The sequence below is a fragment of the Trichechus manatus genome, unplaced genomic scaffold (assembly GCF_000243295.1).
Source record: "Trichechus manatus latirostris isolate Lorelei unplaced genomic scaffold, TriManLat1.0 scaffold00048, whole genome shotgun sequence".
Lineage (NCBI taxonomy): Eukaryota > Metazoa > Chordata > Mammalia > Sirenia > Trichechidae > Trichechus > Trichechus manatus.
In genome coordinates, this window is record NW_004443984.1 from 770130 (window position 1) to 796395 (window position 26266).

The 26266-nt window shown below is 41.6% G+C and overlaps 2 protein-coding genes across 14 annotated transcripts in view; one reads left to right on the plus strand and one right to left on the minus strand.

The window, feature by feature from the left end:
* TMEM200B (transmembrane protein 200B) overlaps positions 1-790 on the plus strand; it is a 979-nt gene extending 189 nt beyond the window's left edge. The window contains exon 2 of the mRNA XM_004377018.1: positions 1-790. This exon is cut by the window's left edge and continues 45 nt beyond it. Coding sequence (XP_004377075.1) covers positions 1-790 — 790 coding nt within the window.
* Positions 791-1685: 895 nt separating this feature from the next.
* Positions 1686-26266, minus strand: part of EPB41 (erythrocyte membrane protein band 4.1) — a 214141-nt gene continuing 189560 nt past the window's right edge. For 9 of the 13 annotated variants that reach the window (XM_023732039.1, XM_023732041.1, XM_023732038.1 and 6 more), the window contains 5 exons: positions 17814-17942; positions 9748-9849; positions 8514-8594; positions 5350-5454; positions 1686-4609 (listed from right to left, as the gene is read on the minus strand). In XM_023732039.1, coding sequence (XP_023587807.1) covers positions 5356-5454; positions 8514-8594; positions 9748-9849; positions 17814-17942 — 411 coding nt within the window. In that variant the 3' untranslated portion in view covers positions 1686-4609; positions 5350-5355. Of the gene's footprint in view, positions 4610-5349; positions 5455-8513; positions 8595-9747; positions 9850-17813; positions 17943-19155; positions 19621-26266 lie in introns of all 13 variants that reach the window. The other 4 variants (XM_023732035.1, XM_023732040.1, XM_023732042.1 and 1 more) reach the window with 3 other exon arrangements.

A 26266-nucleotide genomic window follows, 5' to 3' on the forward strand; every position in this document is an offset into this window, starting at 1 on the left:
GCTGCGGCTGCGCTCGCCGTCGGGGGCGTTCGCGGCGCTGGGGGCGGTCGTAGTGCTGGTGGGCATGGGTATTGCCGTGGCCGGCTACTGGCCGCACCGCGCCGGGGCTCCGGGACCCCGAGCCGCCAATGCCAGCGCGCCCCAGGTGAGCGAGCTACGACGAGACGGCCGCGGCGCTGGCCGTGCTCACGGCCCCCGTGAGCGGCTGAGGCTTCTTGGACCGGTGGTCATGGGCGTCGGCCTGTTCGTGTTCATCTGCGCCAACACGCTGCTCTACGAGAACCGCGATTTAGAGACGCGAAGGCTCCGCCAGGGGGTGCTGCGCGCTCAGGCGCTCCGGCCCCTCGACGGCCCAGGTTGGGACTGCGCTCTCCTTCCCAGCCCAGGTCCCAGGACTCCCCGAACCATAGGCTGCGCAGAGCTAGAAAGTTGGGACCTGTCCCCTCGTCGCGGTACTTCGCCTGTTCCATCAGTTAGGAGTCTGCGTTCAGAGCCTGCTAATCCTCGCCTGGGGTTACCTGCCCTGCTCAACAGCTACCCACTGAAGGGCCCGGGGCTGCCCCCACCCTGGGGTCCACGGACCCAGACTGGCCACTTGATCATCACCGTGCAGCCCTCTGGTTCCTGCATTGAACACTCCAAGTCTCTGGATCTGGGCCTTGGAGAGCTCCTGCTTGGGGCCCCAACAGCTCGGGACTGTGCTCACCGCAGCTGGCCACGGCTGGACCGCCTCAGTCTGGGGGGTTATGCCAAGCTGGGAGGAGGACGGGACTTGGGAGGCCGAGTCTGAGGAGCCGGGGCCAGCCTGCTGTGAGGATGGCAGCGTGTGCCACAGTAACAGGACCGGGGGTCCCAATGTCTAATAGATGCTTCAGTTACATCCCAGGGCGGGAATTGATGCTCTGGCCCCAGCAGCTAAGGTATCCTGACCTTGCACTCGTCAGCAGAGAAATGCCAACTGCACTAGCATTCAACTGAGCTGGAGAGAATGTTTTAACGTGGAGTCTGGAGACTAGCAAGACTTGGCCTCAGGAATTCCTTCAGCCTCCAAATGTGGCCTTAGCCCTGGAGAGGTAACTGATGGGGCTGAAGGTCCAGGCCAAGGTGATTGGGAGATGTACTTGGTGTCTTGGTAAACCCAAAGTGGTGGGCAAGAACCCCTAAGACTTGGAGTGTAGATTGGGATGTTACAGGCTGGGGACAGGCTCCCTCCAAGGTGGCACTGGCACTGGTGATGGGGTTTGGGCCTCTGGGAAAGTGGGTAATGGGGTGGTGCTGAGACCGTCCACTGCCATCTGGGGTTGGGACTGGGCCTTTAACTCCCACCACCTCCACCCCTTTTTTCCCTCAGCCATGCAGGGTACATCTCACTAGGGCTACACTACTGCTGATGCCTTCACACTGAGGGCCTGGCCCCTCCCCAGACAGGTCTGAGAAGATACCTTCTCTTACTTTATCATGGTCTGTGCTGCAAAATCTCCCTCAAGTTGGCAGGAAGTGTCTGTCAATTCTCAGAAATCCTTTTACACAACATTAAAGCTGCATTTTGGCCAGTGTGGGTAGGGTAGCTTAGTTGAGAAGATGCCTTGAGTTTGCGTCTCCCCCCACTCATGTTTAATTTTTCCCACATTGCCGCTGGTAGGAAAAGAGGATTTTAAAAGGGGATCAAGCCTCACAGTCAGTCCTTTTTTTTTTTTTGAAAGTTTATTGAAAAATGCAATACGAGAAGCAAGACCAAACACGTATCTAAACACTACCATCACTTCTCTTACTACAAAAGGCCAAAATAGAAGACCTAATTATTGCCTATTTAATCTAAAGATTTTTGCTAGTTTGATTCTGCTGCCATAGTTCCAATTTTGTCAAGAAAGGTAAACAGCTACTTGATATGATTCATAATTTTAAAAAATTTTACAAAGCTCCTTCATTTCTGTCACCAAAATAATACATTTGAGAGAGATTTGTAAAAACAAAACCAGCCTGGGGCTGGGATCCTGGGCAGAGACTTCCCATGAGCATCCCTTGGTGTTGGTGAGGCCATCGCTGTGCCTCCGTTGCCCAGGGTGTGTTAGCTGCCCTGCAGAACGTATGGTGGTGGGCCTGCGGTAGCCAGGGCTCACTGGATCCTTGGCTTATGAACACAGGTCCTGCTGTGCTGATGGGTGGGTGGGTGGCAGAGACCTCATGTGGCCTGGAGGATATCTTTACTTCTCAAGTGAAAATAAAATTGCAGCAAGAGTTGTTACTGTGGTGTGTCTGAGTCACTTTAGGAAAATTGTTGCCAAGTCATTGACTCTGGAGATGTAACTTTCCTCCCCCTCTTCACCATTTCCACCAGGACAGAGTCTGTTTTTACACACATACACACACATACAACAACTGCAAGAAGAAAAAAATCCAAACAATTGCCAAACCCCAACATTTGTTGCCAGAGAGGGAGAAAAGAGGAAGTCCAGGCTTGGAAGGACACCCCTCTTGCTGGGCTTGTCCAAATCATGGCTTCTCAGAGCTGGAAGAGCATTAGAGATCTTCTGGTCCAAATTTACAGACAAGGAAGCAGACTCAGAAGTGTAGTGAGCTAGTGACAGGGCTGAAGGAAGGTTTAGGCTCCCTGACTCATGGTCCTGTGCTATGAAAACTACAACAATAATCTGGATAGCACAGAATATTCAGTATGCTAAGTTTTAAATGGACACACGTGTGCCCTCCTTTCCCCCATCCTCTTCACTCCCCAGGTTTCAGCTTTGTGGGTGCCAGTAGCTCTTTCAGCAGGAGAGCTGGCCATTGGCACACAGCTCTTGGGAAGCACACTCACATCACATGCTTGTTTGATGTGAGCTGTATTTCTAACCTAACCACTACTTCTGACAAGACAGCCCAGGCCTAGGCACCACCCAGAGAGCCCATCATTTCAGATCCTCTGCCCACAGCCTGTTAAGCCTGCAAGTCTTCCTGAGACAGGACAACCTCCTTTCCCCCAAGCCCACACATCCCACTGGTGCCCTCACCTTTTCTCCTCAGAACTACCTCCTGGTTAATAACAGTCTCACATGAGTACTAAAAGAAAAATGCACACACCTGAAATCAGTTCAAACCAGCCAGGATGTCCCAGCAAAACTCCGTAAGTAGAGACTTTGGACATCCTGCTGGCTCCCACTGTGGGGAGCAAAGGCTTTATGTCTCTTTCTCTTGCTCACTGCCCTTGAGCCCCAGCAAGTGCTGTCTGTGATCCACTGTCTATCTCATAAAGTTCACTGCTAGCTTAGAATTAGGATTCCAAGAAGCCTCCAGGAAGATTTGTTTGTGGGAAGCAAGCTGGAAGATTAGAAAAGCCCAACTGAATAAAATACCCTCAAATCTTTACTAGAAGGTACACAGGAACGGTGGAATTGAGGACATCAATGCTCACATTTCCAAAAACAAAAAAGCTAAACCCAAAATCAAGCTTATAAAACCTGACCTCAGATGGTGAGGGGAAATGAATGCCCATGGTCATTTCGTGGGAAGGATGGCCCCTAAAAGCCACTCCCTTGCTCCAGAAGGTTGTCTTCAGGAAGGTGTCTGTGGGGAGACTACAGATCAAGGAACACAACCCCTCTTTTCATCCCAGGATTAAAGAAAGAGGTCCAGGGATGGTCACCTGGAAATACTTCTTACCAGGATCTGACTGAGGTAAACTCCACTATTCCGCTGGGTCAAGTGCACACTCCCAGAACTGGAAAACCTTATTTTAAAAACCTCATTAACTTTCCTTCCTCAAATCACCACTACAAATGTGCCATTCGGGCTTCTGGCTGAAAGTGCCTATTTTTCTGTGAGTTTTGGTCTCCTGAGATGGCAGCTGGGGGAGCATTTAGCAGAGCCACTGCTTATAATGAGGTAAAAGGGCAGCTGGGGAAGGAGGGCAGGAAGGTGAAGGCCACTGATATGTTCAAACATTCACAGTATCAGATATATCTGATGCACCTTCTTATATCTTTGATCTAAAGAAGCTCCAAAAACAAAGAATGGAAGAGAAGGAAAGAAACATAACACTACATTCTTAGCAGAGGTCTCTGCCTCTCTAAACCAGGGCAGCCACCTGCCTGACATTCTGGTAAAGTCACATCACTGGATCTGAGAAAGATCTGGTTTATGAACATTTTGCTGTCATCCAAAGGGTACAGAAGTAGGGGAGGAGCAGGAAAGCCCCCTTAAGCTGGCTTTGGCCTCCAACACAGCTGACAGAGTCTTTGGAGGATTTTCTGAAGAATTCTGTGGACTCTGTCAGTATCTGGGTTGGAAATAAATGGAGAGAGGCTAGGTTGAAGGGGTTGCAAACCACCCTGTTAAAAACAAAATCAAAACAAAAACTACTTAAAACCAGTCCATAGAGTGAAGAGTTGAACAATTTCTGGTATCACAATATAGAAAAAGGTATCCAAAAGGATCAGTGATATCTAGAAGACTCTCTTGGTATAAACTCCAAATAGAAAAGGAAATTCATTTTCTGGTGGTGTAGAATAATCTTGAAAGTCTGAAGTCTGATTACTCCGGGTTAGCTTCTTTATCATTTTGCTGGTTTTCTCTTAGGTGGAAGAAGGGCAGGGAGTTGGGGGTAGTATAGTTCCTAGAGGAAAGAAAGAGCAAATATTTAAAATCCAGCAAAGGAGAAAGCCACCAGTTCCACTACTCTCTGACATAATCCCTATGCCAAGTTCTTGAGGCCACAAGTGACAATCAGGGCCTGAGAGGTTTTACAGGGCCCAGACCTCCCTGGTATTTGATGGCTTCTTCATGTCATTTGTAAACTACTTTTAGGCACAAATTTATCTGGATCCCTGGCTCCCAGAAAGCAGCTACTCTGCTTCCAACTCTCTAGAGCCTAGCCCCAGAGCTTCAGCCATTTCCCCCTATTCCCCTCCCCATTTCAGAAAGCCTGGTCCTGTTCTGGGTTTTGTTCTCCTTCTCTGGTCCTCACAGGTTTGGGCTTAGCACTACCTGTAACAGGTGGGTGAGAGCAGCAGAGAGAAAGAGGGAGAAGATGAAGTGGAGAAGCAGGAGGACTCATGAGGATTTAGGAGGTGGGGAGGAGTTTACCTCCAAGTCTGGGGTGCCTCCTCCTATCCTGCACTGCTGGCACTGCTAAGGGCAGGAGGACACAGAGACCTGGCTGCTTAAGTTGGAGCCAAACACTCAATAACTTCTCTATCTCCCACATCACTTAGCCTCTCCTCTGCCTTCATGTTATGAAGTCCCAGTGTAGACACCTCTTTGTGGGGATGGGCTCCCAGAGTGTCCAGAGTTCCTTTCCAGAGGTCTCTGGGGATGAGGCAGTGGGCGTCTTCAACACAGGAGAAATGCCCCTACCTGAGCTCACTCCTCAGCGATCTCGGTCTCCTGATGGACGACCACCTTGGTCACTGACATATCTGGGTGCTGCTCCTTTGCTTCCTTGATGGCCTGTGCAAGGACCTAAGAAAAATAGAAACAAAGCCCCTCAGGCAAAAAGCAGCCTGGCTGGTGAAGGAAGGCAGGGATCATAGGACATCATTTTCTGGCAAATTCAATCCTATTGCCTGCAATACCAGGGCAGCATTTAGGCTAAGCCAAGCTGGCGATTTTCTTACCCACCCTATCCAGACTGATAACACAGAGACAGGGAATGTTAGGGCTGTCTTCAAGGAATCTGAGAGGGACTTCAGGGGTGAAAGCCACACCTGCCTGGGTAGGCCTGGGAGGATTCACTCAAGAAGTGAGTGTGGACAACAAGGCAAAAAACTGTGTTCAACGTAGCGTAACCAAGAAGTTCAGGACAGGAGAGAAAAACAAAGAAGGTACGCTGCAAAAAGGAAGAGCTGTCTTTGGCTAAAGTGGAGAAAGTGAAAGAAAGCAGAAGGGGAAGGAAAAGAGAAAACTAACATTTGATGCCTACTACATGCCAGGCACTGGCCTAAGCGCTTTACTTATCATTATTAATCTTCACGACAACTCAATGAATTAGGGTAGTATCATTATTTCCATTTTATAGATGAGGAAACAAAGCTGAGGTTCAGTGGTTAAATAAAGCGCTTAATGTTACACAGCTGGTAAGTGATGCAACCAGATTACAACTCAAATCTGTAAGAATTGCCTTTTTGCAACAGTGTCTTTTACTTTCCTAGGAGGATCCTATTTTACCATCTAGAGGTTTGGTTATTTTAGAAAAGCTAAAAGGAGCAGAGAGAAAGTCAAAAGGGAATAATGATGCCACCCACTTTCCTTGGGCTTCAAGTTCTGAGTCCGGGAACATCTCAAGGTAGAAGAGTACAACACTGTCTTTGGGGGATGGTGGCATGGGGGTTCTCAGCAGAACCCCCCATATCAGAAAGGACTTCAGCTAGAGCTGACCAGTTGACTCTTAAGAATCGTCTCTAAGAAGGACAGGGGAAAGAAGGAAGCTGCCTCTGGTCTCTTGGTCTCATGAAAGCCATGTGTGGACTTGCCACCTCTATAGGCCCTTGCTCCCCATTCTGTTTGCCCAACCCATCTGCTCATGCTACAAGGCCCTGCCCAAGTCCTCTCCTCGCTTACCCTGACCTATGCCAATCTCTCTATGAAACCTCGCACCACACTGCTTCTCCTGAACAGTCCTTAAAGTGCCTCCTTCCCCAGATAGAGCGCACCGCATCTTATCTCTCCACTTATCCCTCAGTGTTTAGGAGAACTGAGGGACACTGGCGCACCTCTCTGGACTATCAAGTGTGCCTGCCCGTTTGTCACAACCACCATGGAAGAAACCTATGATTGTTTTACAGAAGGTGAAACTACCTTCAGAGAAGTAAAATAACTTGCTCAAGGGCACACAACCATTAAGTTGCAGAGTTAGGATTCAACCGAGGTCTGTCTTACTCCAAACTCAAAACACCTCCCATCCCACTGCTCTTGCTGTCTAGCAAGACTGAGTACATACCAGGGGCTCAAATCACACCAGACTGAACAGATGGGTACAGGCTGGTAATGCCGCAGGATCCACCGTGCTGGGGCAAACAGACTGCAAGGCTTTCCATGTGTTTCTGGGACCCTTGTTTCCCTTGTTTCTGGGACCCTGAGCCCAGTGTTCTCAGTTGTAAGCCTCAACCCTCCTACCAAGGTAACTGTCAGCACTACAGTGCAGCTTTTCTTTTTTTAAGGCACTTAGCATATCAGCATAAAGGCCACAGAATTATTGTCCCAGAAATCCTGTCAATGATTCCAGAAGCATTTGCATGCAGTCTCTTCCACCCCCACTTCTCTGCAGCTTTACTGTTCTAACCTCACCTAGCAGAGAATTGGGAACATTTATCCTGACCTTATTATCTGCTAATTGCTTATAGCACCCAATTAACACCTAATTAACATAAAACACAGACTTGTAGCACTGAGAAGGGCCCTGAAATTATCTAGATCAGCCTACTCTTGAGAGGAAAAAAAATTCAGAGGTAAAGTGATTTGCCCAAGGTCACACAGCAAGTTAGTGACAAATCTACGACAGAAACCAAGTTTCGAGTCTCCTGATTTCCTGTCCATTACACCATGTCCCCCCTAGTTGTCTCCTCACCTGTTACAACCTCTGAGGGTAGAAATCATGCTTTCCTTTTGTTTTCATATCACCCACTGTCTCCAGCACAGGTTTACTACATGATTCCCCTGAATAATGACCACTCTGTTAACTGAGAGTCCACCAGGCACCACCGATACTGTATATCCAGTGTCTCACTTGACCCTCATAACAATTTTGAGAGGAAGATACTATACTCTCCATCTTATAGATGAGGAAACTGAGGCCCAGAGAGGTAAAGAGCTAGAATATCGTAAGAACCAGGATTTGAATTAAAGTCTATTTGAGCCCATGTTCTTTCCATTACATTTCCTTGCTTCTTCAATTTACAAACTGCAGGACCTAAAGGGGCCGTCACTATGAAGGTAAAAATTCAGGACTTCCTTGCATTTTTACTCAATAATTAAGTGAATGAATAAAAAAGGCCCCCACCTGACAGAGACTGGAGAAACCCTGATAGTATGGCCCCTGGACACCCTTTTAGCTCAGTAATGAAGTCACTCCCGAGGTTCACCGTTCAGCCAAAGATTAGACAGCCCCATAAAACAAAACGAGACTAATGGGGCACAACAGTCCAGGGACAAGGACCAGAAGGCAGGAGGGGACAGGAAAGCTGGTAATAGGGAACCCAAGGTCAAGAAGGGACAGTGTTGACATGTCGTGCGGTTAACCATTGTTATAAAACAGTATGTGTACTAACTGTTTAATTAGAAACCATTTGTTTTGTAAACCTTCATCTAAAGTACAATCAAAAAAAAAAAAAAAGGCCCCCATCCCACAGGCCTCTATGTTTTAATTCCCTTTGTTTTCCTTCTTGATTAAGGACCAGTTACTGAAGGGGTTCTTTGGAGATGAAGATGGCAGAGGTATCCTTTGCTAGCAAACTCCTTCTGCATTCAACAATCTTCCTACCCATGTACCCCTCTCATTCCAAGAACCTCCTCAGCATTCCTACCTGATCATGGTCAATATCAGTATCTCCTGTAATCACAATTCTCTTTTCAATTCGAGTCTCTGACATCCCACCTTTTACAGTCTGGAACCAAAGAAAGATGATCATATGAGATCAGCAATATAACAAGAAAGAAAGAAAAACAAACAAACAAAAAACCCAGCAACAGATAATTCTGAAAACTCCACTCCAAATTTTAATCCGCTACTGGGTAATACAGAGGATAGCTTTCTTACCCACCTGTCCAAAATCTTGGCTGGACTTGCTAAAATGAGCATACTTCTACTCCTTTGGATTGCTAAATTCAATCTTTAATAAGCTAAACAGAAGGTCATAGTCCTTTATTTACTTTCTATTTTCTCTTCCTCTCAAATACCGCAGAGATTCAGTGAGTAAACATTTTATTTGATTATTTTCAGAGGGGAAAAAAAATCAGAAGACTATAAACAAAAATGTCATGCATCTGGAAACTGGGCTCTTCATTTTAAAGCATTTTCACATTCTTGATATCAAAAGATCCTCAAATATAATCCCTGGAAGGTGGGTAGGTATCTTTACTTGATAGATGAGGAAAACCAAGGTCTAGACACATTAAATAACTGGCTTCCCATCATCTGTGTATTGATGACAGAGCTTGATCAAGAACCTAGATTATTACCTACAATTTTCCTCTAGTGCTACATTAAACATAAATTGTCTCTTATTTTCTGGGGGTAGTTCCAATTTTAGATATCTTCTCCTTCTTGCCCTATAAAATATATTCTAATAATTCCAATATTTCAGCATCCAAACTACAGTTTCCATGGCCTTGACCTTGAACATGACATAAAAATTCTTTGTCAGACCCTGAGTCCTGATTTTTGGCTTGGAAAATGTAGTTGCATAATGATACCAACAAAATCTGCCTTTAAACTCACTTTTAAACTTAAACTGTATAGGCAGATAGGGGACTCAATGACCAGAGAGACAGACAGATATGCAAAGAAAACACCACATGTGACTTCATGAGATTACTAACAAGACAGGGATACAGGGAGACAGGTTCCGAGCCCTGAGTTTACTGCTGGGGAAAGCAGCAGAGCCTTTCTACAAAGAAAGCTGGGACACTTGGAATAATTTAGGTCAACAGGGATGAAGCTGAAAACCCTTCCTCAAGAACCAGGGTCCTTCCAGTAGAGAGGCAGCAAGCTCAGCAAGCCACTGGATTCCAGAAGGATGTTCTGAGCTGGTCTGTTACCTTGGTAATCTGAGTTGTGGTGGTGCCGCTTGTGGTCTCGGATGTGATGGTCTGAGCTGTCAGCAAGACTCCTGGGTCCAAGTCCCCATTGTTGTCATCAGTCTGAAGAAGGAAGTACATCTTATCACCATGCCTGTCAGGAAGCCTTACAGGCAAATGTTGTAGGCTGCAGCTTTGCTACTGAGCTCCACATTCTAAAGGAAAAATCTGACTCCTTTACAGTGACCTATTCATTAGTAAATAAATACCCTGGGCATAAGGCTCCTTCAAAAAACGGTGGATAAGCTCAGTTTCCTTAGCAATGGGTCAATGACAGAAGTGGATTGGAAAGAGGAGGCAGGAGTGTAGCCACAGTTTTAACAAGAGGGACAATAATTACACATGTGCACAGCATTTTAGAGTTCACAAATAGCTTACAAAATATTGTCTTTTTTGATGTTCATACGAGCCCTATGAAATACATACAAAGGGCAGAGATTATTAGCATCTCAGGTAAGGAAACTTAGGCTCAGAGAAGGGAAATGATTTGCCCAGGGATTCAAAACTAGGAAGTGGCAGTTGATCTCTCTACAAACTGGGCTCCTCACACACCACCCAGAGTGGGAAGGGTGTAAGCTCTTGGTTACTGAGGCCATGGGTAGGTTGTGAATCACAGGGTAGAACTTTCCATAAAGAACTGGGAAAGGTCCTTGCTGGCTGTCTTCTCTGAAGATCAGGATGGAAGATGGGAACAAAGGAGTTAGGAAATGTCCCTTTGAGGCAAAGGGGGAGGAAAAATGTCTCCCAATGACATTTCTGACAACAAACTATTATTGAAAGGGATCCTCCGAATGAGGAGAGTTTTTCAAAGTATTTTAAATGCCAGATTACATGATTAATCTATATAGAGAACAAGGGCTGGGTCTACGTCTTGTTTCTCCAGAGCTCACTATATTATTACAAAAGAATATGTTATTATGATATTATGATCAGGCTGAGAAACGACATTAGCAAAAAGGTAGAGAGATGGTTGTCTAGGGCCAAACTTAGCCTGATGAAAATTTACCAGCAACCACTGGGGCTGTCAGCAGGCTCAGAGTGCTGATAGCCCTGTGACCAAGATGGAGAGAAACAGGACTGGGCGGAGGGAGTTTGCCTATTGCAACATGCTTTTCAAATAACAATGATCAAAAATACCTGGTACTGGTATTGTACACTGTCACAGAGAGGGGTTTAGAGAAGTATAATCATTTTCATAAAGAACCCTGCAGCAAAATAGGTTACTATCTTTCTCTGCCTCTTTATATAAATTATTTGAATTTGTATTATAAGCAGAGGCCTATAACCTTTTTATGAGTGGAACAACCTTTTTATGAGTGGAACAACATTTCATTAAGCCAAAACTTTGAAATATTAGGGAGAGGGGCAGAAGGAACAGAAGAGAGTTAGGAAGGGGAAGAGTCCCTGGCTGAGTTTCCAAAGAGAGGGATTGTGACACTTGACTAAGCCTTTTACACACATTACCATCATACCAGTTACATTACTGGCTAGTTCACTTTCTTCAGCTCAGACCCACTTATCTACCTTAGATTCAGACTCAACTAATATTTACTGTACTTCCACTAGGTGCCAAGCATATAATTATTATCTCAATTATGCCTTTAGTATCTGAGGTAGGTACTATTATTATTTTCACTGTACAGGTAAGAAAACTGAGGTCCAGAGAGGTTAAATAATTTGTCCAAGGTTATCTAGCTAATAAGCGTTCAAGATAGGACCCAGATAGGGCAAGAAACTTGTCTGAAGACTGGGGTTTCGGTCCTGGATCAGACAGTAACTAGCTGTGGGATCTTGGGCAAGTCATTCTGACTTCTCTGAGGTTTAGTTTTCTCATTTATAAAAACAAATACTGTAATATGTGCCCTGCCTACACCATGGCATAGTTGCGAAGATCAAAAGAGATCATAGTTATAAAAAGTACTTTATAAATTATTATAAGAACATAAATTTGCATGCCAGCAGAGCTAAGCCTTTCTGGAGAGCTCCTTCTCTACTAGCTCTATATCTTTTTCTACCTCCTACCAGTCCCTCTATGGAGTCCCTACTTTCTGTCTCCAAGGAAGATGGAAGATTGAGGAGGCTGTTACGGCTTCCGACTTACACTCTTCCCATATGGGACCTCTTTTCCTTGACTCCCTTTCCAAAGTTTCCACAAAATGGTACTGTGGCTTTGGCAGTTGCTTATAAAGTGAAACAATTTATCCTACAGCCCAACAATTCCACTCTTAGGTGTTTAACCACGAAAAATAAAAACATACATCCATAAAAAAAACTTGTACATAAATGTTCACAGCAGTTTTATTCTTTTTTTTTTCTCAGAACTGGAATCAACACAAATGTCCACCAAGAGACGAAAGGATACACAAATTGTGGTATACTCACAGAATGCAATACTACTCACTATTAGAAAAGAATAAACTACTGATTCACATAACACGGAGGAATCTAAAAAACATGTTGAGAGAAAGAAGTCATACACAAAAGTGTACATACTGTATACTTCCATTTGTATGAAGTCAGGAACTGGCAAAACTGATCTACGGTGACAGAAATCAGAGCAGTGGCTGCCCAGAGGGGTAGAGACTGACTGGAAAAGGCTATAAGGGAAGTTTCAGGAGAGATGAAAATGTTCTGCACCCTAATTATATTTTGGTTAGACAGGTGTATACATCTGTCAAAACCAGTCAAATCAAACACTTAAAATCTGTGCATTTCACTATATGTAAACTTTACCTCAAATACACATATACATAAACACATCCTACCCTGGCTCCCCACCTCCTCTCACCAAGTTTCCCAAAGTGTGAGACTTGTGAAAGAATGAAAAAATGGTACCCAGACTTACTTCTCAGGTAAGATAATAAAAACAGAAGCTGAAATAGTTATAGTAAATAAATAATAACAATAGCAAATAATAATCTGGTGCTTATTACATGCCAGGTACTTTGGAAGCATTTTAAGTATATTAATTCATTTACTCCTCACAACAACCTTGAGGTAGAACCATTATTAGCTCCATTTGGCAAATGAGGAAAATGAGGCACAGAGAGACTTTCAGTAACTTGCCTAAGAAGTTACTAAACTTTGGAGCAGGTTCAAACCCAGAACTTTGGTTCCAAAGTCAACACTCTTCCCCACTACACTACACTGTTTCTCATCAATAATAAGAAGCAATTTGTATCTTGGCCAACTCTCTAAAGCCTGGTTAAAATTAAATAAAGATAGATGTATAGCAATATGACATAAAACAGCTACCATTTTTGAAAAGCTACTATGTGCCAGGCACACATTATCTTTATTTATCTCAATAACCTGATAAAGGTATTTTTCAGAAGAAAAAACTACAGCTCAAAGAGGTGAAATGACTTGCCCAGGGTCACAAAACTAGCAAGTCTCTCTGACTCCAAAACCCACGTGCTTTATTTAGAACATCTTGCTGCCTCTGTAATTCTCTTACATGTCAGGATGTTTTAAATGGCTGCTTCTCTTCCCCTTTTTTGTAGGGGCTACACATAAACCATCTGTGTGTGTGTGTGAGTGAGTGTGTGTGTGTGCGTGTCTGAGGTAAAATTTACATATAGTAAGATGCTTCTGTGGGTAGTGTGGCCCTAACAACTTTTTAAAACAATTTATTTTGAACCATTAAAAATTTTTTTGATACGCACATGCAATAAAATTTAAAAGCTTCAAAATGGTATACAGTGGAAGTCAATCTCCCACTCCCACAGTCCTGTAGTTCCCTTCATCAGAGGTCACCACTGTTGTTTTTTAAGTGTGCATTCAGAGATAGTAATTCAGGTACAAGCCTATACATACATAGGTTTTACATACATCCTCCATTTTCCCTCCCAAACATTATACATACCACTTTGTACTATGCTTTTTAATTTAACAATTTGTCTTGGAGATTGTTCCTATCAGAGGCTTTTTAAAACAGCTACATATAATTACCTTAGTTAGATGTACCAGAATTTATTTAACAGTTCCCTATTGATGGACATTTAGGTTGTTTCCATGGTAGTGACAACTTAAAGGGTTTCCCTCTCATATGCAAATACTTTTTTCTAATTTCCTACTCTTTCCTCTTTCAGTCCCATTTACTGTCAAGTCCTATGTATTCATTTCTGTCTCTCTTGACATATATACTTCTTCTCATTTCCTCAGGCTACACTTAGTTTCTTTAAAAGCATCTCCCCAAACCTACCCTAGTCATATCCCTCCTGCCTCCAGGCATCCCCCTACCTTAACATATTCAGCACACGGCTTTAGGAATCATCTTCCAAAATCACTGCTTTAATTAGGCCACTTTATCACCACTGTTCAAAAACCAAGCAATCACTCATTGTTTATCAAACTCAAATTCCACACTCTGGTCCACAAGAGGGAGAAGGGGGAAACATACTCACATCAATGGAATGTCTATGAATGTGCCTAGAGCTTTACAGACATCATTTCATTTAATCCTCCCCCAATTCTTGCATGGTTAGTAGTATTATCCCCATTTTATGGCACAGGAAACAGAGGCTTAAAGAGATTAGCAATTTGTCTAGGGCTATCCAGCTAATACACAGTTGAGCTAGGATACAAATTGTGTTTGTCTAATTGCAAAGCACATGCTTTTAATCACCAAGTGACACTGTTTCCTAAACGGGGATATCATCATCCAGTTCATGGTGGGGTGAGGATAAAATGAAAGGATCTATGTGGAAGCACACGCAAGAGCTTCACATGGTGGCCTCCTTCCCATCATTCAGATCTCAGCCAAAACGTCACTTCCTCAGAGAGGATTTCCCTGACTTTTCTAGCTAAAAAGCAGCAACCCTTCATGTAATCCCCAAAATGTCTACTTCTTTGCCCCATTTTAGTTTCTTCAAGGCACTTCGCACTGTCTGAAATTTATTTAAACATTTGTTTTAGTGCTTGTCTCTCCTTATTAGAACGTAAGTTTCTGGAGGGTAGGAACTGTGCTTACTTTGTATCCTCTGGGCAAGAAAAGGAGCTAAAATAGAAATGCTCATTAAATATTTGTTGCCTGAATGAATTAACAGCTCAGTTTATAGAGGGAAAAGTTTTTCTTACTTCTGGCTTCTGTCAATTAAAAAAAAAAAAACTCACCATAAATCAGCCCTAACCCATTCAAATTACCAACATTGAAAGTAGGAAGTGTTACAGATTGCATTGTGTCCCCCTAAAATATGTGTTGTAAATCCTAACCTCTATACTGTGGATGGAGCCCTGGTGGCCCAGTGGTTAAGAGCTCTGCTGCTAACCAAAAGGTCAGCAGTTCAAATCCACAAGCTGCTCTTTGGAAACCCTATGGGGGCAGTTCTACTCTGTCCTATAGGGTCTCTATGAATACTGTGGATGTAAGCCCATTTGTGAACACGGTTTTCTTTGTTATGTTAATGAGGTCATACCCGTGTAGGGTATGTTTTAAACCTACCCCCTTTTGAGATGTGAAAAGAGCAGATTAGGCACAGAGAAGCAAGCATGAATGGGAGAGAGACAGATACCACATGGAGATCTCCAAGGAGAAGCTGAGACAAGGAATTTTCCCCCAGAGCGGACAGAGAGCCTTCCCCTAAGCTGGTGCCCTGAATTCAGACTTCTGGCCTCCTAAACTGTGAGAAAATAAATTTCTGTTCATTAAAGCCACCTACTTGTGGTATTTCTGTTTTATTAGCACTAAAAAACTTAAGACAGAATTTAAACAAAATTTTAAATACTGAAGTTGTTGTTGTTAGGTACTGTCAAGTCAGTTCCGACTCATAGCGACCCTGTATACAACAGAACGAAACACTGCCCAGTCCTGCACCATCCTCACAATCATTGTTATGTTTGAGCCCACTGTTGTAGCCACTGTGTCAATTCGTCTTGTTGAGGGTCTTCCTCTTTTTCACTGACCTTCTACCTTACCAAGCATGTTGTCCCTCTTAAGTTCTTAGGTGATTTTAATAAATTTATTATAATTATTTTCACTGTTATTTATGCTTTCAGGCATAGTGCTCAAGCCCTTTCCACACAGTACCGTATCTTACGTAATCCTTATAAGAATACCACAAGGTAGATCCTACCATCAGGGGCAGGGGATCAAGGCTCAGAGATCTTCAATTACTTGCCCAAGTTAGTACATGGAGGAGACAGAACCTGAACTCAGGTTTCTTTGGCCCTAAAGCCCATGATGTTTTTCATCATTACACTGTTGTTGTTAGGTGCTGTCGAGTCGGTTCTGACTCATAGTGACCCTATCTATGTACAAGAGAACAAAACACTGCCCAGTACTGCACCATCCTTTTCACTGACCCTCTACCAAGCATGATGTCCTTCTCCAGGGATGGTCCCTCCTGATAACATGTCCAATGTACGTGAGATGAAGTCTCGCCATCCTTGCTTCTAAGGAGCATTCTGGTTGTACTTCTTCCAAGACAGACTTGTTCATTTTTCTGGCAGTCCATGGTGTATTCAATATTCTTTGAGAACATCATAATTCAAAGGCATCAGTTCTTCCTGAGTCTTCCTTCTTCATTGTCCAGCTTTCACATGCATATGAGGCGACTGAAAACACCATGGCTTGGGTCAGGCGCACCTCAAACTGACATCTCTGCTTTTTCACACTTTAAAGAGGTTTTTTGCAGCAGATTTGCCCAATGCAATGCATCGTTTGATTTCCTGACTGCTGCTTCCATGGGCATTGATAGTGGATCCAAGTAAAATGAAATCCTTGACAACTTCAATATTTCCTCCATTTATCATAATATTGCTTATTGGTCCAGTTGTGAAAATTTTTGTTCTCTTTATGTTGAAATGTAATCTATACTTAAGGCTGCAGTTTTTGATCTTCATCAGTAAGTGCTTCGAGTCCTCTTCACTTTCAGCAAGCAAGGTTATTTCCTCTGCATATCGCAGGTTATTTATGAGTCTCCCTCCAATCCTGATGCTGTGTTCTTCTTTCTATAGTTTGTATAGTTTCTCGGATTATTTGCTTCGCACACAGATTGAATAAGTATGGTGAAAGGATACAACTCTGATGATGCACACCTTCCTGATTTTAAACCATGCAGCATCCCCTTGTTCTCTTTGAACAACTGCCTCTTGGTCCAAGTACAGGTTCCTCATGAGCACAATTAAGTGTTCTGGAATTCCCATTCTTTGCAATGTTATCCATAATTTGTTGTGATCCACACAGTCGAATACCTTTGCATAGTCAATAAAACACAGGTAGGCATCTTTCTGGTATTCTCTGCTTTCAGCCAGGATCCATCTGGCATCAGCAATGATATCCCTCATTCCACATCCACTCCTGAACCTGGCATGAATTTCTGGCAGTTCTCTGTCGATGTACTGCTGCAACCACTTTTGAATGATCTTCAGCAAAATTTTACTTGTGTGTGATATTTATGATACCGTTCCATAATTTCCGCATTCTGTTGGATCACCTTTCTTTGGAATGGGTACAAATATGGATCTCTTCCAGTCAGTTGGCCAGGTAGCTCTCTTCTAATTTTCTTGGCATAGACAAGTGAGCACTTCCAGAGCTGCATCCATTTGCTGAAACATCTCAATTGGTATTCTGTCAATTCCTGCAGCCTTGTTTTTCGCCAATGCCTTCAGTGCAGCTTGGACCTCTTCCTTCAGTACCATCAGTTATTAATCATATTGTACCTCCTGGAATGGTTGAACATCGACCAATTCTTTTTTATACAGTGACTCTGTGTATTCCTTCCATCTTCTTTTGATGCTTCCTGTGTCATTTAATGTTTTCCCCGTAGAATCCTTCAATATTGCAACTGGAGGCTTACCACTACACTAGACTAATAAAACTGAGTGGATATAAGCAATCAAATCCAAGTGGATTTTGCTTTTAATCAAGTATCTTTTCCTTAGATCAGTAATCTCTTCTAAAAAGAAGTACACCAGTAAAGCATGGCATTATTTACAGCAAATGACTAGAAACTCTGTGAGGAAAAAAAAAGGTTATCTACTGTGTATATTCCAGTGTGGTTCTGAAGCATCAAACCATGTCCTACCTGGGCAGCCTCATAAGTGATGGTCTTTGTCTCAGTGTGGACAATAGGGACGTCTTTGGTTGGGATTTCACTTTTCACAGCATTGGCAGAATCTGAGATGGTGACAGTCTGAGTCTTTACCAGGGGAGGCTGTGAAACAGTAAAGAAACAGAGTTACTGGAGTCTTTCAGAAGTCTGGGGAAAACTAATCTTCTGACATTGATCTGATCAAAGTGTTAGGTCTAATTAAGCAAAGGACTAGCTCAATCTCCAAAGGTGTTTACTTTGCACAAGTCTTGGACACTGTTCCAAAGTAGCCCTGACAAGGTGTCAAATCATGAGATTAAAGAACAGCATTCCTGTAATCACTTTCATATGCTTAATGGAAAGTTATAAGATCAGACACTTAAGATTGGTGATGCAAAACACTTCAGACTGACCTTCAGAATTTGAATATAAAACTATTTGCCAAATAACATTCACTTTTGTTTGTCCTTGTGGCTGTACTGTTATATTTAAGAAAATCAGCCACATTTCCTCCACTAATACAAATGGTACATGAAACCGCAGCAGCACTGGAATGCATTACCCTGGAATTCATTAACTTCTTTCAAATCAATGTCAGATACTCACTCTGAAGTTGTTAAGAATAAACAGTGTTTGGAAAACTGGAAAGAAAAAAAAAAAATCAGATCTACCACCACCTGGTGATTAATCTCAGAATTTCAGGAGAATAAAATACTGTAATATCAAAGGCCTTCTTGCCTATCAGCTCACCTTCCCCAAGACTATAAATCACTCTAAAACTACCATTTGATTGTGATAAGATGAAGTGGCCATCACCTTAGCATAGGAGATTAGTGCCTATGATCATAGAAGCTCCTGTGAATGGGGTCAGTGGGAGTGGTGGCGTTGCACTATGTGGCTGCAATACCTAAATTATTATTTGAGGCTAGAGTCTCATAAAAAGATCAGTTGCCTCTTTTAATTAAGAGTATCTGAATTTTTGAGCATGGTCTCAGAACACTGAAGGTTCCTCACCATAGAAGTCTCAGAAATTTACCTCTTCAAATAGCCCATACTGGAGTAGAAAAGAACATACTGATACCAGCCTCATAAAGATAAATAACTGGAGTTAATCCCAAGAGTTTTGTAAGTCAGCAGGCAAGAAAGCATTTCTAGCATGGAGTCAATTCCTCTGAATAAATTTCTTTGTAGAAATTAATGGCTTCAGTTTTATTCTATGATTTTGAAAAAAAGCAGAGAGTCTACCCTCACCACCACTACCACTTCCTCCACAGAACAGATTCTGGCCCTCTCCCAAAGAGAGTCATTAGACCTGTGTCATTAAATCAGTTACTACCTGGAAACTTCGAATGAGGGTGGGGAACTGGTTACCCACACGAGAGTCAAGAAATGATCCATTTTGCTTTCCAGGTGGCTCTCCTGGTGTAACATGTTCTTCACTACTCTCTGCCTTTTTTTCGCCAAGTTGCAGTTGATAGGAAGCTGATGTTACTGAGAACTTGCCCATGGGGCCCTTTAAGGCACTGGCCTGTTCCTCCACTCCTATACATTCCCCATTTGGGTCTCTTGGCATCTCCTTAATGTCAACATGGCCAGATGTTCCCTGCACCTTCTCTTCTGTCTCCTTGCTGCTTATGGAGAGGGAGCCAAAGTCAAAGTTTTGTGAAGACTCCGGTGGGGTAGTCATTTGGTTCTCGCTAGGAACTACTGAATGCTTGGGGCCCTCCTGTTCAGAGTCAGGGTTAGTATTTGGCCCCTTTGTCACAGCAGCCACCTCCTCTGTGCAAATGTCATTTATACTCTACAAATGAATGGACACATACAAAAGCAAGAAGAAAAGATTAGCAGTAAGTGGGGAATATAGTGAACTCTCAGAAACAATGATTTTTAAGAAGCCTCAAGAATACTAAATCAACATAAACCAAGAATCTTAGTTCTTAAATTTGTCAGAAGGAAGAACTGCTGCTCATTATATATGTCAGCAGCTTAAACAATGCCGATTTCATTTTGGCCATATTTCTATAGCACTGTTAATCTAAGAAATCATGTCAGTGTGCCTCATACAGCACACAGCACTTCATATTCCTATAGTCTTCCCTGTAGAATATATTCTCTTTATGTTTAAGTCACTTTGCCATTCCTAAATACATAACTCATTACTATGCACATGACGTAATACAATTCATGAGTAAATCAAAACACATTCTTAAGGAGAACAATCAGGTTGAAAAATGTTTCACACCTCCAAGTTATAGTATCAAGTTTTAGCTTCTCTAATGGAGAAGCTAAAATCTAGACTTGGTTAGCAGGGATACAGACTTTGAGTATATCCAGCACAGGCTTACTCTAATCATTGTAATGGCCTGAAACATGATATAAAAATATGGAAATGTTTCTTTGCAAACAGAATACAAATGACCCAGCAACAGAGATGCACTTCTTCACAGATGAATGACATAATACTTCCATCCTCTAAGGGAAATACATCTTGGAAACACAGAGCTCCCTCCTGGACTAAATACCTCACACCACAGGAATAATAACTGTAAAATAAGTACTTCAAAGAGATCTTGGATGAGAAGATAGCATCATAGCAGATGGACTCATTCCTAAAGTTTAAAGAAAGGTGCCCTAGATGGAAGAAGGGAAGAATTTCACACCAGTAGGAAAAGATATGAAAAATGAACATTCTAACAGAAACCAAATGTCACGGCAAGTAGCATCTGCGTGTACTCAACAGAAAACTATAAAACAAGTCTGAAATTTTGGTAAGATTGTTTTAGCATATTATATGCCACACAGGAACTTAATAACAGAAAGGAACTTTTAAGAAGGTGTGCCTGGAGTAAACGAAATATGCTTGGACAAGCATACACATTTCAGTACTCAAATCACATATAAGTATTCTACTAAAAAATCACTGCTGCTCATTAACTTGTAAGCCAGCCTACACTGTGATAAATACACACTAGCACACTATTAAGGCAAGAAAAGATGCACTGCCCTCAAGAACTTCAGTCCAACTTTATTCCTAAACCATCTTGATTGTAAATTTTAAAGCACCATACGACCAACATTAACTGGTCACCTACTATGTGCTAGGCCCTAGGGACACTAGAATGAATTTGTTGTTATATTATTAATATACTGCACTACTTTTTAGGGTGCTTATTTCACTATTTCTTTTGAGTCACACAGGCTGCTATAGAGCTGTCAAAAAACAATCAGCTGGTAATAAACAAATAGGCTTTCTCAAACGGCTATGTGCTCACCCTAGCATTGTGAAACCCATTCACATGGTGAGGAACTTCATGGCTTCTCCAAACAATGTTTTCACAACTGAGAAGGCTGATTAATCAGGAAAATATTTAAGATAATAAAGTAAGAGCCCATTTTGTACCAGTCTGCTCAAGAAATAAATGGCAGTCTTTCATCAAGAAGCCATTTGTGAATTAAATATTGATTAGGCCAGCAGCACCTGGCAAATAGCCAGAAGCTCCTACTGCTAAGTAAAATTATAGCAATCATTTTTTTCAAAGCCATGTATAGAGGAAACCAAGAATAAAAGCTGTAGCCACAGTAACATCAATTCAACAAATATTTACTGAGCACCAAGTATGTGTTGGATCCCTGGTGGTTCAGTGGTTAAGAGTTTGGCTGCAAACCAAAAGGTTGGCAGTTACAATCCACCAGCCGCTCCTTGGAAACCCTGTGGGGCAGTTCTACTCTGTCCTATAGGGTTAGCTATGAGTTGGAATTGACTCAATGTCAACGGGCTTGGGTTTTTTTTGGTAATATGTGTTACCCCTTGAAAATAAAAGAAAAACTGGTAACAGTTGGTTTACCATTTATAGCACTCTCACATATGGTCGAATCAACCTCTTCAGCTGCCTTTATCGTCCAAGAGATCTTACTGGACTTCCTGCCAGGCATGTAGAATGCAACATGTGCCAAACTACAATGATTTCTGCTGCTGCCTAAGCCCCCATCCCAACTTCCTCTATCAAACCAAACCAAACGCATTGCCGTTCAGTCGATTCCGACTCATAGAAACCCTATAGGACAGAGTAAAACCGCCCCATAGGGTTTCCAAGGAGTGGCTGGTAGATTCGAACTTCTGACCTTTTGGTTAGCAATCTGAGTTCTTAACCAATATGCCACCAGGGCTCCTTCCTGCATCATCTCTATTATATTGCTAAATGGCACCATCATTCATGCAGTCTTTCATGCCAGAATCCTAAGCATCATCTTCAATGCCTTCCTTATACTCATCCCCAGACTCCCACAGATTACACCAAGTCATTTCTATTCTACTTTAATATCTCCTTACCTATTGGCTTTTCTCCATTCCCACGTTTATTACCTTCTTTCAAACTCTGATAATGCCTCATCCAGATTACTACTAATACCCTAAACAGTTTTTCTTCCTTCCTTTCTTCCTTCCTTCTTTCTCATCTCAAAATCTTCCTTCAATGCATCCTCTATTCTACTGCCAAAGTATTTATTGCTAAAATACAACATTGGAAATTCAATTTTCTAGCTTAAAACCCTTCAGTGGCTCCTCACTGTCTCTTGGTTAAAGTACAGAACCTTTAGTAAGACACAGAAAACACTTCAAACTCTGACCCCCTACTTCTTTTTCCAGCTTCATCCTGCTACACCTCCATACACATCCTTTCCTTTGTTAATTCAAAACTGTTTGCAGTTCCTAGAACACAGCATGCTTTCTTTTGCCTCTGTGTCTTTGTAAATACTGTTCCTTCTGCCTGGAAGCTCCTATGTTTTCCAGAATCAGTTCAAGTGTGAGTTCTTATGGAAGTTTCCCCCGGCTGCCAAAGGTACGGTTAGGCACCACTCCTCTTTTGTTCCCATTGCACCCTTTCATTATTGGTTTATTCATCTGTCTTTCCATTAGACTATGAGCTCCTTGGGGATAAGAACTTACTATGTGTTACTTAGCTCTGTATCTCTCTTATACTCAGTTTTTGGCACACAATAGACGTTCAGTAAAAACTTGTTGATGTTTTTAAAATTCAGGTGACTTGAAAACTTCTGTTTTGTCTTGTGCTACTCAATAACTGAAAAGGTACATTTAGAATGAACATAAACAGTGGCCCACTGGATCAGACCCATTGTCTACTCCAGCATTTTATCTCCTACATCAGTACAATGAGAGGAAAACTAACTTTTACTGAATGTTCACTGTGTACCACATACTATGTTAATCACTTTAATATGTCTGCTTATTTAATTTTTTACAACCTCACTATGAGGTACTCATTATCCCTATTTTGTAGATGAATAATCAGAGATTAAGCAACTTAGTGCTATTAAGTGATGGAGCTAGGGTTTAAATCTAGGTCGGTCTCTGGTTTCTAATGCCCATCTTCTTTCCAGAGTACCAGAAGGTATTACAAAATTAGGACCAAAGGACATGTTCTGTTATGGTTAAAAGAATATACTCTAAATCTGACCCTATTTTTGAGAAGTACAAAGACTGTCCAAAGTCCTCTTAGTAGAATCTGTTCTTAGTCGCCAACACTAATTATACTTTTACATGTGCGGAGAAGGTTGGAAATCCAGAAAAAAAGACTGTGGCAGGAAAAAGATATTAAGTCTCTGTGACACAAGAGACCAGAATTTGACATCTAACATCAGTAAATACTTTTAACTGACCGTGTTATGCCTTTGGCTGTGACCATCAGCAAGGGCTATTGAATTATATAAGACCCGGCACAACTGCCAACTGCATATACCAAATTAGTCTGGAAGCCTTAAAGGGATCTTCTCAGGGATATGAATAAAGACATAGCTGCATCTGAACCACCCGCAGTGACAAGTAGTCAAAACGGAGACTTAATGTTCAAAGGTGTTAATTCAGATGTTGCTTGTCTGGACTGATGGAGGATCTATAAGAAGAAAGATGCTACTTAAGAAAAACTAGCTGCCTGTACAAAGTACTGCAATGACATCAAGTTGGTTTTAAGAATGTGAGAAGGCAGAGTGCTACACAAATATTTAATTGAACAGAAACACTATTTGATTGGAGATTCTCAATTTCATTTAGGCTCCTGCTAAGTATGATAATTCAGATAATTTTCTTTGGGGGAAAAATATAAAGATTTTTTTTAAAGGCATTTTCTTAAAAACTATTCAAAGAGATTATGTCTCAGGAGCATCAAACCCTTTGTATGTTTGATGGCTTATGGATTCCAGATATCATTAAGAGCAGGATGTGGGTGTTTAACAGGTATTTTGCTGCCACTCCATTAAACGCAATTCAGAGTCTTTCCTTTTTTTCAGGTTATTTTTGAAGTAAAGGATTTATGTATTTGAAGAGGCTGTCAAAAGAACCAGTTATGCTTCACAAGACTATCTTATCCTGTAAGCATCACAGTAAAAATACATCCTGAAAATCTTTCTGAAGTTTTGCTACACAAGCAAGAGCCATATAATTTTTTTCTGGAGGGCCTATGTGGTAATTTTCCCCAAACACGTTTGGTTACTTGTTCCCTCCTTAGTGAAGTCCAATTTTACCTTTGGGTGGCAGTAAAAAAAAATTCCTTTCTCTGTTAAAAGGAAGAAAAAAACTTGGCTACTATCTCATTTTACCTTTCTGTATATTAAAATCCTGGGCAAGCATGTAAGAACCAACTGAAGAACTGCAGCATCACTGCCAACCCTGAGAAGTGATTTCAGGGAAGCGCTTTCACCTCAGGACCATAGTTGGATGCTGGGATGGAAGAAGAAGGCGAAAATGCTAACTTCAAAGACTAAACTCTCCTCTCAATAATGTGCTATTTTTTATTTCTTATCCACATAAAAATCATATTTTCCTATATGTGTATAATTATATACATGAAAAAGACTGTAAGGATATGTACTAAAATATTAATAATGGTAGGACAGCAAATGATTTACTTTTTCCTTGTGTTTTTCTATTATTTTCTAACCTCTCTAAAATGAATACATATATGCACATATATAAATATTACTTTTTAAATCATAAAAATATTATTAAAATTATTTTCCTATGCAAACTTTTATATCTGGTTTCAGTAATGAAACAATAATCTTTAAAACCTGAAGAGTCCAGTAAACAACGTATGAAGGCAGTGATGACAAATCCTCCAAGCCTTTAAGAACAGTTAAAAATAAACCTTAATAGGTTCCTACAAAGAAAAAGTAGTTAAATGGAAAGAATTATAATAAATGTTAGTAACTGGTAAATAGTAAAAAAAATCTCTTTTATGAGAATATAATATAAAACTTCATTATTTAGTGAGCTGGTTTTGAAAGTCAATGTCAATGATGATGGACTTACCATATCTGGGCAGAAAAGAAAACAGCTCAAATTTAAGCTGTAGCTTCATTATATTTTGTGTAATGTTTTCTGACTTAGAGATGCCAAGGACATTCTCAGGAATATGACTAAAGATCTGGCTGTATCTGCGATTTAATTCCTCTGTAAATGTTCTTATTAGAGATCTGCCTCAGAAACAGTGAAAACCCAAAGGGAATTATCACTCTCTTGCCACAGTCATGATAGCAATTGAGAATATAAAATATTAAAGATCAAAGTAACCCAAAACTTGATCCAAATTTAAACAATAACTCTAGATTAGAGACATGTGCTGTAGATCAACACCATTATACTCTACATCCAGAATGATTTTATATTTTTTAAAGTATTACTTTTTGCAAAGAAACACGGACCAAAGCAATGAAGACATCTAGTCCCTACGTAGAAGTAAGTGTTTCTTGAGCACCTAAAGTGGGTCAGGCATGTGGCTTTAACTCAGGCTGGTGTTGTTTCACCTGTTGTTAGCAAGTTCTCAACCAGGTCCTCATTATATTTTAGAAAGCATCACCAGCCAGAACTTTGAGGAAAGAAATCGTGATAGAAGACTAGAATTAAGATATGTATACTATGAGACTATTAAATAAATATTTCTGAGCCAAGATGCTCATGAAGAACACTGGATAGGCCATTTTAAATGGCTAGTTTTAAGATACACATTGTCTATTAAAAAAGAAAAGAAGGAAAACATTTCTGATTAGTTACAATCTTTTCAAAGCTTGATAGATTTATTGCTTTTCTAGGGCCCAAAGCATATCTTTCTATATTGCTATTCCCCATAAATTTTTGCTTCCTGAAAGTACTAAATTTTTCCCAAAAGGAGAGTATGAGATTCAGCATACTATCTCTCCAGTCATTTTGCATAATGGAACCCCAAAGTCCAACCCACCAATTAAACTACTACTGGTCCTCCCATTCTCTTCATTCTGTTTTTCCATTCCGTCAAGTAAAATGAGACTCAGGGCTGGCCTTATAAGTACTGCTTAATGGTATGATCAACCTGAAATGTCACCATTGACTTTGCAATGACTCTGTGGCCTGGTGAAATGCAAATACCTAGGGAAAGTTAATACATTAAATTTTATCA